General features: G+C 46.3%; 1 protein-coding gene across 1 annotated transcript in view; it reads right to left on the bottom strand.

Annotated features, from left to right (window-relative positions):
* Positions 1–15,212, bottom strand: part of Actr5 (actin related protein 5) — a 22,962-nt gene extending 7,750 nt beyond the window's left edge. Inside the window, exons 1-5 of the mRNA XM_008849579.3 lie at positions 14,783–15,212; positions 13,868–14,097; positions 11,847–12,016; positions 6,848–7,065; positions 5,794–5,976 (exon numbers count right to left, since the gene is read on the bottom strand). Of these exons, the coding sequence (XP_008847801.1) occupies positions 5,794–5,976; positions 6,848–7,065; positions 11,847–12,016; positions 13,868–14,097; positions 14,783–15,157 (1,176 nt within the window). The 5' untranslated portion in view covers positions 15,158–15,212. The remainder of the gene's footprint in view (positions 1–5,793; positions 5,977–6,847; positions 7,066–11,846; positions 12,017–13,867; positions 14,098–14,782) is intronic.
* Positions 15,213–15,671: the final 459 nt, after the last annotated feature.

Genomic DNA, 15,671 nt, shown 5'->3' with positions numbered 1-15,671 from the left:
CTCAGTGGTTAAGAACACTGGTTGTTTTTGCAGAAGACCCGGGTTCGAATTCCAGCACCCACATGGTAGCTAACAACTATCCATAACTCCAGTCCCAGGGGGTCCGACAGCCTCTTCTGACCTCCACAGGCATTGCATGACACGGGTGCACTTACCTACACTCGGGCAATACACGCATACACATAAAATGAAAATAATAAAAATTTTTTAAAGTTTAAAAAAAAATAAAAAAATATTTATTAAAAAAAGCCCACAAAAGTTCAATAAAATTTTTTTTTAAAAAAGACTAAAGGCAGGCCAGCAAGATGGCTTGCTTACAAGTAGGAGTGCTTGCCACCAAGTGACAACCTGGGTTCAATCTCCAGAACCACATGGTGGAAGAAGGGAAGGGACTCCTTCAAGCTATCTCCTGACCTTTAGACCCTCATGCTGTGGTTGGCTGGCACGCGCACACACACACATATGCACACACACGCAGTCACAGACATACACTAGAATAGTTAAAGGTAAATTAAAAATAAGACTGAAGAAGCCCCAAATGAGGGCTGGAGAAATGGTTCAGCAATTAAGAACATGGCTGCTCTTACAGAGGACCCAAGTTCAGTTCCCAGCACCTACAGGGCAGCTAACAACCATCCATAACTCCAGTTCCAGAGAATCCGATGCCCTCTTCCGGCTTCCACAGAAATCGGATGCATGATGAATAGGCACACAAAAATAAAAAAGAAGCTCTGAGGACTGTTTCACTGTCCAACGTTCCTGCCCTGCTCAGACAGGCCTTAAAAGGCCTTGCTTTCTCCAAAGCTCCATGCCTCTAGGAGACCAGCTGCTTGCACCTATCACACCACCATACAAAGCTCCAGGGTATGGGGTGTGATCACAGGTATCCTGTGAGGAGCTAGATCTTCTGCAAAACATGTAAGAACATACAGAGGCAAACACACCTTCACACACACATGTGCATACACCACACACAAAATCCTGTCACCTCACAAACAAAATAACTTCTTAGCTGCACTAAAAATTATATAAACAGAGTTGGGCTTTAATCCCACCACTTGGGAGGCAGAGAAAGAGGCAGGCAGAGATCTATCTGCAAGATCAAGGTCAGCTGGGACTATAGGAAGACCCTTTCTCAAACAACTGCCTTCCCCCTGAAAAAAAAAAAAAAACAACACCCCCCCCCTGTATAAACAGGAGCTGGAGAAAGCTCAGTAATTAAGAGTGGGTAAAGAGCATCTGTTCCAAGCCCAATGACCAGAGTTCAATTTCTGATTACCCACATGGTAGAGAAAGAGAGAACTGACTCCTACAAGTTGTCCTCTGACTTCCACAAGAGAGTTATAGCATGAGGGAGCCCTTCCCCACAGACAGCAAAGAAAAATTATATAAACAGTATTTACTTCTCCCAGTACTTAGGATTCACAGAAACAAAGCTAGGATTTCAACATAAGGGATGTGCATCCAACAGATAGGAGACCCCTCTCCCATAGTCGGCTTCTTGCCCTAAGGGCTTGCTGGGTCTCTAATGTACTGTGTAGTGTTCAGAACACTAATTTGATGGGTCTTTTAGAATGGAACACAACAACAGTTTGTCAAGGCACAGAGACAGCAGCAGAACTCCCTGGAACAGCCTTTAACAGCATAAAAACTGCCAGAGAACTTTCTGTATTTGGCCCACTGTGTTTTTCAACAAATGCTGATGATCGGAAACTGTGCTCTCTTCCTCCTGATCTTCTGCTGTGCTTACACTTATGAACAGCAAGCATCTTCTGGTTTAAACACTTCATTAAGAATGTTAACAAGGGCTGGCAAGATGGCTCAGAGGGTCAAACACCTGCTGTGTAGTTCAATCCCTGCAGCCCACATAAAGGTGGAAGGAAAGAACTGACTCTACAGGGGCTGGAGACATGGCTCAGTGGTTAAGAACACTGACTATTCTTGTAGGAGACCTGGGTTCAAATCCCACGTGGCAGCTAACAACTGTCCATAACTCCAGTTCCAGGGGATCCAATGGCTTCTTCTGTCCCCCGCGGGCATTGCATGATACGGGTGCACTTACCTACATGTAGGCATAACACTCATACACATAAAATAAAAATAATATTACAAAAAAAAAAAAAAAACTGACTCTACAAATTTGCCCTCTGATCCCCACAGATGCACTGTGGCACATGCACACATACAATAACATGCATACATACACACATACAATAACAATAAATAGAACTTTAATTCCAGCACATGGAAGGCAGAGACTAGTGGATCTCTTGAGTTCAAGGTCAGCTTGGTGTACATAGTAAGACCCTGTCTTTAAAAAAAAAAAAAAAACTAACAAATTCTGGTCCTTCCAGAACTCTCATGGGAAGCTGCTCACAATTCCACCTTACTTCTTAGGCTGGGCTTCGATATAAATTTTGGTGCACCTACATCTATTCACATTGTTCTAGCTGAAGCATATTACTGAGAGGTACTGCTTCCTGAAAGTGGTTTGCCAATGCCATGGTCAAACTTACAGCAGGAATGAGGCTGTAACATCTACTCACCAATACTTCCCCAGTGCTAACCGACCATTATATACTTGGAGACACATCATGGCATCAAATCTGTTATACAAAGAGCAATCTTTCTGTTTGTATGTGCACGTGTTCTGGTGCGTGTACACGGCAGCAGCTAGAAGCCAATGCCAGGTGCCTTCCTCTATTACGCTCCATCCTATTATTTATTTTTAGACTGTGTATGTATAGATATGTGTATGCAGATATGTACACTTGAGTGCAGGAGCTTGCAGAGGCCAAAGGTGTCAAACTGCCTGGAACTGGAGTCACAGGTGGTTGGGAGCTGCCTGACATGGGTGCTGGAAACTGAACTTGGGTCCTCTAGAAGAGCTCGTAACTACTGAGCAACCTCTCGAGCCCTCCATCTTTTGGGGGGGTGGGGCATTAGGACAAGATCTCCCTGTAGCCCCAGCTACCAGCTGGCTTGAAACTCGTGATACAGACCAGGCTGGCCTGGACCTGCCCACCTCCACCTCCTGAGTGCTGGGATCAAAGGTGTGCTCATCTTATTTTTTGAGACAGTTTCTCACTAAACCTGGAACTCATCTATTCAACAAGTCTGGCTGTCCAGCTCTAGGGACTCCTCCTCCTATCTCTGCCACCCCAGGGCTAGGATTACAGTCACACTCCACCACACTCAGTTTTTTGCGTGGGTGCTAGGGATCAAAACTCAGGTTCTCGTGCTTATGTGGCAAGTACTTTTCTGACCAGGCTATCTCACCAGAACCCTAGAGCAATCTTTTGAAGTACACTTTAAATCTGATGCATTATCCCAAAGCCTAGATCAGGTGCAGAAGACCCGTGACCAGGACAGATGCTTCAACCATCATCTATAACCTACCTGCTAGAAACCAGGCATATAATGCAGGAAAATAAACAAAGAAAAGAAGTTCCCCAATTGCTCAAGAGCCATTTTTCTTTTGTAAATCTGAAACCCCAACTGCACGTGACCCTGTGGTTCCCTTAAGTCTTACTGACATGTTAAGCCCAATAACTAAGTATGGCTGGGTATGTAACGCAGACAGCACGGGTCCGGGTCTCTGTAAACCCCAGCTCCAACTTCAGTACAGACTGAAACTGGGAGAGGAAAGGCAAAGACCCAGTGAGTCGGCAGGAGCTGATCCAGGCGTTGGGCAGCGTGGGCTATCGGAGACCTTCCTTCCCCAGACAGTGGTGTCCAGAGGGGGCTATCCAGCTACAAAGTCAGAAAAGGTGGTGTTCTCAACACTGACTAACAAAGTATAGATCAACTCTGATCAAATACTCAGCGAATATTCAATTCTCCATGTAAAAAGAATAAGCACACCCTCTCATTCGTAGCAATTATGCTTTTACATTTAATAAGTGGCAAAATTACATCTATACACTTGGGGTCATGGAAAAATTTGTCAGGTTGACGGGGTCACAAATGGAAAAAGCCTTAGAAGCCGTAGTCCAGAGCAGTCAACAGAGACAGAGAATGCAAGGCTGAGAGGGACACCATGGTCAAGTTCCAGTTGGAAGCCCCTGTGCTGTAAAAGCAAGCTTCACAGAGTCAAAACACAACTATGACATCTCTGAGGAGCATTACCCCACACCCAGCATCAAATGGCACTAACCTTGATCTCTCCATAGTTCTTATCTTTCTAAAAACACCAGTAATAAAGAATTTAAAGAAGGTTGACTTGAAGGCTGAGGCTGTAGCTTAGCTGGTGGAGTGCTTGTTAGCATAAAGAAGCCCTGGATTCAATCCCCAGCACGGTATCAACTGGACACACTCGTAATCCCAGCACTGGGGGAGGTGGAAGTAGGAGGATCAAAAGTTCAAGACCATTCTTGGTGACATATCTAAGTTCAAGGCCAGCCTAGGCTGCGATGAGAGACCTGTCTCAAAAAGGGAAAGTCGAGGGATAGAAAGATGGCTCAGTGGATAAAGGTACTTGTTGCTAAGCCTGACAACCTGAGTCCAATCCCTGGAACCCACACTGCAGGAGAGAATCGACTCCCAAAAGCTGTCCTCTGACCTCCACATATGCCCTGCAATGCACATATACAATAAATAAATAAATAAGTATAAAAAAATCTTTTTAAAGAAAGCTGATTTAGCTGGGCGTGGTGCCACACACCTTTGATCCTAGCACTTGGGAGGCAGAGGCAGGCAGATCCCTGTTGAGTTCAAGGCCACCCTGGTCGAGTTCCAGGCCAGCTGGGGCTACAGGGAGACCATCTCAAAAAGATCAAAAAAAAAAAAAAAAAAAAAAAAAAAAGAAAAAAGAAAAAAGCCAATTTAAAAATAAACAATACAGCCTGGCAAGGTGGCACAGACCTTTAGTTCCAACAGTCAGAAGGCAGAGGCAGGAGGATCTCTATGGGATCAAGGCCAGCCTGGTCTACATAGTAAGTTATAGGCCAGCTGAGACTACAGGGAGACCCTGTCTCAAAAAACCAAAACCAACCAACAAACAAAGCAGCTGGGCATGGTAATGCACATCTACTATCTGAGCACTCAGGGAACTGAAGCAGGAAGATCCTGAGTTCAAGGTCAGCTAGGCTACGCAGTAACCCTGTCTCAAAAAATAAATGAACAGAATAATAAGACAGTGAATATGCTCCTTTGTTCTGGAACTCAAGGCTGACAATCAGTCACACTGAGAGAGAGGTGACCCAGTCAGGGACCTTTGGGGTAAGTGAGCTGTGGCCCCAGGTGCCAGGGTCTGGACCACCCCGTCTCAGTTCTGCCGCCAGCACTTCCTAATGGTGCTTTGGCAGAGAAGCACTTAATTCTTCAACACCTAGTAAGAAACGGAGCATTCTACAAAGAAAGAGTCAACCTACAAGCATTTTATTGAGCACATCTGCTATTAAAAAATAAATAAATAAATAAATAAATAATCAAGTCTGTATTAAGGAGAAACCCTATCCTTAAGAAAACGGAAAGGAGGTGGGTGAAGGTTCGGCTACAGTATGAACAGCTAAGTGTGGCTGTCCTGTGACAGTCAGAAGAGCAAGTCCAGGTGGAAGGCAGCAGCCCAGGATCAGTCTGTCCTTCCTAGGCCACATCCATGTTTCCCAGGGTGAGATTCTGCCCTCCTGACTCTACCCATGTTCCTACGAATGTTACCCATCACACTGCTCTCTTCCTCCCACGCCTGTCATAACGCTTTTGATGTCAGTCCTCCGAATACACTTTTCCCCTCAGAAGGGCTGCTCTCTCTAAATGACCCTAAGGGCTTTCCCTCCCCAGGACCCTGGTCACCTCTGGCTTGCTGTCCACCACATCCACCTCGAGGCTGGCTTCGGCCTGGAGGATTTTCTGCTTCGCCTGCTCCACAGCAGAGGTGAGCTTCTGTATGTAGGACTGCAGCTCTTCTGGAGAGTCCATGTTGAGCTCTATCAGAGCTTTGTGGAACTGGTCCATCTGGCCGTCCTCTAGGAGTTCCTGGAAGAAGAACAGTCATAGTGTTTCCTCAAAGACAAGCAGTGCCACCACCACAAAGGGGGAAAGGAGCTTAGAGGTCAACAGAAGGGCACAGGAGGGGCTCCTGGGTCCCCCTAGTTAGCCTGACAGAGGGGGTCTCCTGCTCCCACCACAGGTTCTCCTATGTTCTCCTTTCCAGCTATCTGGGCTAGTAAGCACTGCATCTGGCTGCAGCACCATCTGATTGGACAGAACTACTCTATGGTGACAGACGTAGAAATGCTGCCACCCTTGGACTAGGAAGGAGCTACTGGAGGAGCCCACGGTGATGTCTCTCCTCTGACTATGGGCACACATGTGTAACTGAAAACTTACTGAGATTCACACCTAAGAGGCATGCATCATGCATGCTACACTTAAGTGAAAGAGTTCAAAAAACAAAAACAAAAACACCAACGTATGGGGCTGGAGAGATGGCTTAGCGGTTAAGAACACTGACTGCTCTTGCAGAGGACCCGGGTTCGATTCCCAGCACCAACATGGCAGCTACGAACTGTCCTCAACTCCAGTTCCAGGGGAATCCAAAGCCCTCTTCTGACCTCCACAGCATTGCACTACATGGGTGCACTTACATACATGCAGGCAAAACACTCATACACATTAAAAAAAACAAAAAAAAAACAAAGTAAAGCTAATCTGCAATTTTCAGAAACACCTTGCTATACTGTATGCTAATGATCTCCATGATGCTGGTAACCTCAGTGAGCTACTTCAAGACCCCAGCAGTGACATGAGAGCCATGTGCTTTGTGGTCAAGGGAACGTACAGAGGAAGAGCACTTTCCAGCCCACCTGAAGAGCAAGGCCAGGGATAGTCCCTGCGCCGGCCACACCTGCACGTAGAGCAGCCGCTCCAGCCGCTCCTGGTCCAGCTGCAGCTTCTCCTCCCGCCGCCGGGCGTTGAGTTCCTGCAGCCGCCGCAGCTGCTGCTGCCTCCGCTCCTGCCGCTCCTCAGCCGACAGTGTGCTGCCCAGCAGCTTGCTTGAGAACGGGAGCTGCATCTTGTGGACGTGGTTCTCATAGTAATCAGGACACCGCCACTTCTGCAGTTCTTCAAAGAAATGTTTTTGGAAGTCAGGAAGTGAAAGTGCTACTATCGGGGCTGGAGAGATGGCTCAGCGGTTAAGAACACTGGCTGTTCTTGCAGAAGACCTGGGTTCAAATCCCAGCACCCACATGACAGATAACGACTGTCTGTAATGCCAGTTCCAGGGGATCCAACAGCCTCTCTGTCCTCCGCAGGCACTGCACGACACAGGTGCACTTACCTACATGCAGGCAATACACACATACACATGAAAATAATAAATAAAATATTTTTTTTAAAAAAAGAAAGTGATACTAACACAAAAATCAGAAAATCGATACCAGGAATTTCAGACACCAAGCACCATGGAAAACAGTCTCTGAAGCTCTGAATCCAGCAGTCGACAACATGCAGCCCTAAACCTGGGCACAGAACAGCAGACATGCTGGTTCTGCAGACAGACATCAGACAAGGAATCTGGAACAACTGGAATGAAGGAAAATCTGTCTAAACATACACAGCTAATCTCCTGAGTCCCTTAAAATAGTTCTGATAACTAAAAGTAAAATCATACTATGGTGTGGGACTGGCAGGATGGCTCACTAGGTAAAGGTGCTTATTGCCAAGCCTGAGGATTAGAGTTCAATCCCCAGGCCCCACACAGTGGAAAGAGAGGACCAACCCCTGAAAGTTGACCTCTCACCTCCACAGGCATGCCATGGTGTGCATACAATCACACACAAAAAAATAAATAAAAATATTTAGGGGGCTGGAGAGATGGCTCAGCGGTTAAGAACACTGGTTGTTCTTGCAGAAGACCCGGATTCGAATCCCAGCACCCACATGGCAGGTAGTGACTGTCTTTAACTCCAGTTCCAGGGAATCCAACAGCCTCTTCTGTCCTCTGCAGGTATTGCATGACATGGGCGCACTTACTTACATGCAAGCATAACACTCATATACATAAAATGAAAAAAATAAATAAAAAAGCATATCCCTGTCTGATGGGCTCCCAATGTTCACTGATATCATCTGATTGAGTGTATAGAAGGGTGGAGCACCACCATCGCCAGACTGAATGGTGCTAAAACACCTCAGCCAGCAGGAACATAACACATACATACTCTTCAAGTATATATAGAACATCGCCAAAGCTGACCACATCCTGGGTCATAAAACAAAAAAGTTTAGCTGACACCAAACAAAGAAAGATCTTTTACCAAAATGGAATTAAACAAAAAAAGTAAATCACAGAAAAGTAACAGGGAAATCTCTACTGTACCTGGAGCAACTTATTTGTAAATAACTGCTTAAAGAAGCGTTTTTAAGGGGCTAGAGAGATGGCTCAGTGGTTAAGAGCACTGGCTGCCCTTGCAGAGGACCTGGGGTCAGTTCCCAGTACCCACATGGCAGCTAACAACCACCTGTAACTTCAATTCCAGAGGAACTGATGCCCTCTTCTGGCCTGAGGGCACTGTACACATGTGGTGCATTTACATACATGCAGACAAAACCAACACATGGAAAAAAAAATCCTAAGCTTCTATTTTAAAAAAAACAAAAAAAGGAAAAAAACTAAAGCATGCAGCAAGCAGAAAATAAAGCAATCAATGAGGCAATCTACATAATACTGTTGTTTAGTGGGTTTTTCAGTGGGGAGGCACTATATGCCTCTCCATGTGAGTGTGCTGCTCTCCTATGGGTGGGGTGTGTGGAGGCCAGAGGTTGACATCAGATTTTTTTCCTCTATTGCTCTACATTTCATTTTTTAAGCTAGGATCTCAGTCAACCCAGAGCTCACCACTAGGCTACGATGACTAACCATTGAACCTATACTCCCCCACCCTACCCTCAAACTGGGGTGTGTTCCAGGCGTGCACCACCATACCCATATATGTGCTGGAGAGCTGAAGTCAGGTCCTCATGCTTATACAGCAAGCACTTTACCCACTAAGAAATCCCCCTGGGCCTGTTTGTTTTGAGACAGGGTTCTGCTTTGTAGCCCAGACTTGTCTAGAATTCAGTATGGAGCCTAGGCTGTTCTCAAAATCATACTCTTCCCACCTCAGCTTCCCAAATACCAGTCCTTCAGCATGCAGCATCATGATGCCCAGCTAGTCCTATCTATTAAAGGAAAGGAAACCCCTATATTCATACGGTTCCACTGAAGAATTCTACCAACATTTAAAAAGAAAAAAAAAGACATCAATTATTTAAACCACTTTTCTAAAAGAGGGGGTACCATTCTAGTCATTTAACAACGGCAGCAACACCCTGCCACCAAGATAGTACAAGAAAATCAGGCGCCGATGTTCCTCCTGAACACAGGCAAAACAAAACTCACAAAACACTAGCAAGTTCAAGTCAGTGTACAAGGGTAATATATATATGAGTAAGTGGGGCATTAAAAAAAATCAAAGCAGGGGAAGGGAGGCTGGCTGCAAGTTCGAGGTCAGCCTGGGATGCACAGCTAGAATGCATCCAAAACAAACAAAGGCAATTAAAATCCAAGCTGATACCAACGTAGACTCGAAGAGAGATCCATCCCTCAGTTCTTTTCCATGCCTACCTCCCCAACTGCTTTGTACTTCATGAGTAACAGGTGTTTAACAAATACATCCTGAAGTCAAGACACAGCTCAACTATTACTGAACTGCACACTTGAAAGTGGCTAAGAACCAGGCAGGGTGGCTGCTCACACCTGGAATCACAGGATTTGGGAGGCAGAGGCAGGAGAATCACAAGTTTAAAGTCAGTCTGGCCCTACATGGAGACTATCCAAAAAACAAGACAGAGGAAAAAAATAGTATAAATTTTATGTTATATGGTCATCACAATTAGTGTTTTTTAATGAGTCCGAGAGGGTCTCATGTGTCCCATCCTGGCCTCAAACTCACTGTGTAGGTAAAGATGACCTTGAATTACTGAGGCACTTACCTACACCTCCTAAGTGCATGGATTACAAGTGTGTGTTACCAAACCCAGTTTATTCAGTTCTGGGGATGTAATCTAGGGCTTCCTGAATGCTAAGTAAGCACTCTACCAACTGATCTACATCCCTGCACCCATTTTAAAAATTCATTTGTATGCGTGTGTGTACACATGCATGCGTGCACACCACCATGGCACATGTGTCACAGTCAGAGGATAAGTTGCTGGACTCAGCTTTCTCCTACCAGGTACATTCTGGGGATTAAACTTAGGTCATCAGGCTTGGTGGCAACTGCTTTTACCTGCTGAGCCAGCCTACCAGTCCCTATTTTTTAAGATAAGACTTTTGACTACAGGTGGGACTCTTGTTACAACCAGCACCCTGCCTCTTGCAGTATACTAAATAACTTTCTGTTGAGAAAAAAAAAAAAAAAAATCAAAGGCAGGTATTACTTTTGTCTTTCCAGAGTTCAGGGACGGTCAGTTAAAGGCAGTACCTTTTTTTTTCCTAATGTTTTGTCATTTTTATTTTATGTTTATGAGTGTATTCCCTGCATGTATGTAAGTGCACCCATGTCCTGCAATGCCTGTGGAGGTCACAAGACAGCACCGGATCCTCTGGAACTGGAGTTATGGACAGGTGTTAGCTGCCATGTGGGTACTCGGAACCGAACCTAGGTCCTCTGCAAGAGCAGCCGGTGCTTTTAACTAGTGAGCCATCTTTCCAGCCCCAATGCAATACAGTTAATGCCAACAAGAAAACCCATTCACACACATAGGAAAGAGCTCTATTTTCAGTGGTATTGTCCATAATTCTTGGGTTTTACCCGAATTATTTAGGTTTATGAGGAATACATTATTTTCATCACATTTTAAGACAAAAGCAATTATTAGTACAAAATTCAAGCAGAAGTTCAAGATAGTGGGAGGCTAAGACAAGAGAATCAAGGGGCCCAAGGGGGAGATAATGGCCAGACTAAGCTTCAAGAGATCTTGTCTCAAAAAAAGTTCAAGATGTGCTGAAAATTGAGAGCTAACATCACTCTAAAGATGTGAGATAAAACAATTTCAATTACTTTCAAACTTAAAACTCAAAAAAATTAACTTTTATTTCATGTGTATGAGCTTTGCCTGTATGTAAGTACACCTGTCATCCAATGCCCATGGAGGCCAGAAGAGGTCATCAGATCTCCTGGGATTGGAGTTATAGATGGTTGTTAGCTGCCACATGGGTGCTAGAAATTGAACCCAGGTCCTCTGTAAGAACAGCCAGTGTTTTTAACTGCTGAACCATCTCTCCAGCCCCTCAAACTTAAACTTTTTTAATCTAGCATGTTCTGCTACCTCTCAAAAGTGTTAGCTTCTGCAACAAGTTGAAAGTTTTACTTAAGGCATGTTATAAAAGCCCATTTATAAGTTACCAGCTTACTGGATAATCTCATAAAGTGAACACCAAAACAGTAAAGGAATGATGAAAAAGAGTTTAAAAGTTGCCCTGGCATGGTAGCTCACACCTTTAATCCCAGCACCCAGGAGGCAGGGGGAGCTCTGTGAGTCCCAAGTCAGCCAGGGCTACACAGTGAGACCTTGTGTCAAAAAAAAAAAAAGGCTTAAAAAGTGAAAAATCAGGGCTGGAGCAATGGCTCAAGGGTTAAGGGCACTTATGCTTTCTAAAGGGCTTGAGTTCAGTTCACAGCACCCAAGTCAGGTGCCTCACAAGCACCTGTAACTCCAGCACCAGGGGATCCAAGCCTCTTCTGGACATAGACCTATTCAGAAGTAAAAATAAAGTGAGGAAGCAAGAGTCACGTTGGTAACTAGGTAAAGAATGCCCTAGAGACCAACTGTGGGCACAGCCCTTCATGCTGCATTACCTGCCCCGTAGTCCTCAGCAATGTAGCTGTGCTCCTGCAGGATCTCCTCCATGCGGCTAAGAGTGATGGCTGCCAGATGCCCTGGGTACTTCAGCTGGAGGAGCCGCTGGAGGTAGCCAGCTGCCTGGCTTCCTCCGAGATTGATGCGCTTACAGTTTTTGGCATCTAGCCTATGACAAAGTAGTAAAAACAACACTGAAGCTTTAGATAACACAGGGGACAAAATACAGAACATCTTGTGGGAAAACAGGAGAAGTAAATGCAGACAAAGAAACAGACTGGCAGCAGGTGACCAAAACTCCGACATCTGGAAGATACCAAAAGTTCCCTTGGGCTGAGTGTGGCAGCACATGCCTTTAATCCCAGCACTCTGGAGGCAGAGGCAAGAGGCTCTCTGTAAGTTTGAGGTCAGCCTGTTCTACAAAGTGGAGAGATGGCTCAGCAGTTAAGAGCACTGGCTGTTCTTGTAGAAGACCCCAGCTCAACCCTCCCCCACCCGCCCTAGCATGTGTAAGCTAACAACTGTCTGTAACTCCAGTTCCAGGGGATCTGACACCCTCTTCTGTCCTCTGCAGGCACTGCATGATGCAGGTGTACTGACATCCATGCAGGCATAACACTCATACACATAAAATAAAAATAAAACTGGGGCCAGAGAGATGGTTCAGCGGCTAAGAACACTGGTTGATCTTACAGAGGACCTGGGTTCAAAGCCCAGGACCCACACGGCAACTAACAACCATCTGTAACCCAGTTCCAAGGGATCTGATGCCCTCTTCTGATTTCCACAGGCACTGCATGACACAGGTACACTTACATACATGCATCATAAAATATAAATAATAAAACTATAAAATATTTAAATGCCACGGCCCAAATTATCTCATTTCATCCTTGGTGATACAAATCAGCTTTTCCCAATCACACATATTGGTAAACTAAATTAAGGGACTAAACACCTCATTCCTAGCAGGGATGCAAACTGGCACCCTTCTCCAGCGTCAGAGCATCTTGTCTGTGGCATACACCTCTTTAGTCAAGGTGAGGCCCAGTGCCAGCCTGGTCTCATAAGAGAATAAAGCAAAACTAAACTATGAGAGAGGAACAGACAAAAGCCACCTCGGCCTTTAATTCAATTCGGAAAACATTGGTAAGTGCCTATTATATGTTAGGCAAAATAACTGAAAACAAAAGTATGAACAACAGTAATCAAGAGCTTTACATTTCAAAACTCTTAATAAGAAAGTGACTCTGGGGCTGGAGAGATGGCTCAGCAGTTAAGAACACTGGTTGTTCTTGCAGAAGACCCGGGTTTGAATCCCAGCACCCACATGGCAGCTAACAACTGTCCGTAACTCCAGTCCCTGCCTCTTCTGTCCTCCGCCGGCACTGCACAACATGGGTGCACTTACCTACATGCAGGCAATACACGTGTACACATAAAATAAAAATAATAAATAAAAAAACAAAAACAAAAAAAACAACAAACAAAAAAAAAGAAAGTGACTCCAGAAAACAAAGATGGTCTAAAGTAAACATATTCAAATACCAGCTAGAGAGATGACGCTGAGGTGAAGGTGCTTGCTGCCATGGCTGGTCAATCTTTAGTAGCCCCCTCATGTGCACAGTGGCACATACATGCCCACACACAGTGACACCAGACAAACAAATAAACATAACAAGATTTTTTAAAAAATAGAGATATAAATGTGTTCAAACAATTTACTCAAAACATATTTACTAAATGCCTACTATTTAAAGGTCCTGTGTTAAGTGATTTCCTCACAAATCACAAAATGTACAACTCTCAATTTAGACAAGAAACCCACTCTAACTCCCTCCAGGAGGTCTCAAAGAAAAAAAAAATGACTTATAAGTCATATAGTGACACAGGTCTATCATCTAGCACTTGCAAGACCTTTCCAGCAGACACCTTTACACTCCACCTTACCAAGAGGTCCCAAATAATTGATCCTTGACTGTTTCTCAAACATTCCTTAAATGCCACAAGTACAACTCACCTTCCTTCCAAGACAGGCAAAATGTGCGTACACTGGTAGCCAGATGAAATGATGAGCCCACTGGAAAGGGCGTTCTTGGGCATGTTGTGGTAGAAGCTGAACAGGCTGTCTACCCCATAGGCAACCTTCGGGATCCTGTAGCATTCAAAAAGGAGCTCCGACATCATCTGGCGGGTATAGAGTGGGTTGCAAACAGCTTCTGTCAAAACTATGGGATGATCAACACAGCCCTAGTTTTAAAGAAAAACACAAAGAGATGAATGGTAACAGAATATTCTTAAAATAAAACAACTCCAGGGGCTGAAGAGATGGCTCAGTGGTTACGAGCATGCATTGCTCCTACAGAGGACCTGAGTTTGGTTCCCAGCGCCCACATACTAACAACTGTCTGTAACTCCAGTTCCTAGGGATCCAATGCCTCCCATCTGACCTCAGTTGCACGCACAGGCACACTTACATTCATGCAAGCAAAACACTACTCGTAACATATAAAAACAAATTAATTACAAACAATTATAAAACGTCTCTACTGGAGGTTATTTTGAAAAATATAAAGTTCTGAAGTCAAGCTTTATCCAAACATATTGGCTCTATCTTCATAATACCTCCCGGTTTCGACTGGCTCCTGTCACATTCCCAGCTACTCCTAAATCACCATCATCCCTCACGCAGATTACCATAAAGGCCTAACTTGTCGCCACGTTTCCATGACAGTCCGCCCTCCACAGTGCACCACGCAGTGCTCTGAGAGAGAGGCGACGTGGTTTGGTCTCCACTGCATCCTTAACTCTAGCACAAGGCAGACATGCCTCGGCGTTAAGCGTACGCCTGGCTGTCTGAATGACCAGAATTGCTGTGACTCTGGAGGGCCGAGTGAGCAAGGACCCCAGCCCAGCCCAGCGCAGCCGCCTTCACCTGCGACGACACCCCCAGGTGCTGGAAGCTGTAGTCCAGCAGCAGCTCCTGTAGCTCCAGGTTGACCGGCACGTTGCGGTCGAAGGGCGAGCGCAGCATCCAGCGCAGCGGCTCCAGGCTGCCCAGCGCATTGCCAACCTGCGGGCCCGGCCCGCCGCGCGCCCCACCGCGGCCACGGGCGCACACGGCGCGGAACTGCAGGCGCGGCTCGGGGCCCGGGTTCGGCCCGGGGCACGCCCATCCGGCGCGGGTCTGGAACGACCCGTTGTCCAGCACCAGCGGCACCGGGCCAGGGCCGAACGCCACCGGCCCGGCCTCCAGCACGGGATCCGGAGCGGCTCGGGCATCGCGGAAGCGGAATACGTTCGCCTCCATCTTGGCTGGCAGCGGCCCCGCCCCCGACGCAGTATGCGCCGCTAAGCCCCGCCCGGGCCTGGCCCCGCCCCCGACGCCTTGTGCGCCGCTAAGCCCGCCCCCGTTTCAAGCTTCGGGAATCGTCCTCCGTGCGCTTAGGCCCCGCGGTCTCTGCTTCTGACTCGGTCCGGTGCTGCAGAGCCTTCGAAGTCTGGACCTCTAGGCCCCGCTCATCCCGGATGCGAGTCCTGCTGCTGTTTATTTGAGCCCCAACAGCCTCCACGTGACCACGTCTCGCTGCACCAATGGGAACTGCCGGGCAGGAAGCCCCGCCCCTAGGACGGCTCCAGGCTCCGCTCCCACTGGCTACTCCGTGGCCACTCGGAAGCCACGCCCCCTACCGTCCGGTCCTTCGTAGGCGTCTGTCCTTAGCCTTAGCGTGGAGGTTAAGCGTATGTTCTCCTTTGACTATCTTTTTTTTTTTTTCCATTTATTGTACAGGTGGAGGTGCGGGTGGGTACGTGTGCTTGCGCGC

Source organism: Nannospalax galili, unplaced genomic scaffold, assembly GCF_000622305.1.
Source record: "Nannospalax galili isolate Female #2095 unplaced genomic scaffold, S.galili_v1.0 scaffold765, whole genome shotgun sequence".
NCBI classification, from domain to species: Eukaryota; Metazoa; Chordata; class Mammalia; order Rodentia; family Spalacidae; genus Nannospalax; species Nannospalax galili.
This window is presented reverse-complemented; position numbering and strand designations above follow the sequence as displayed.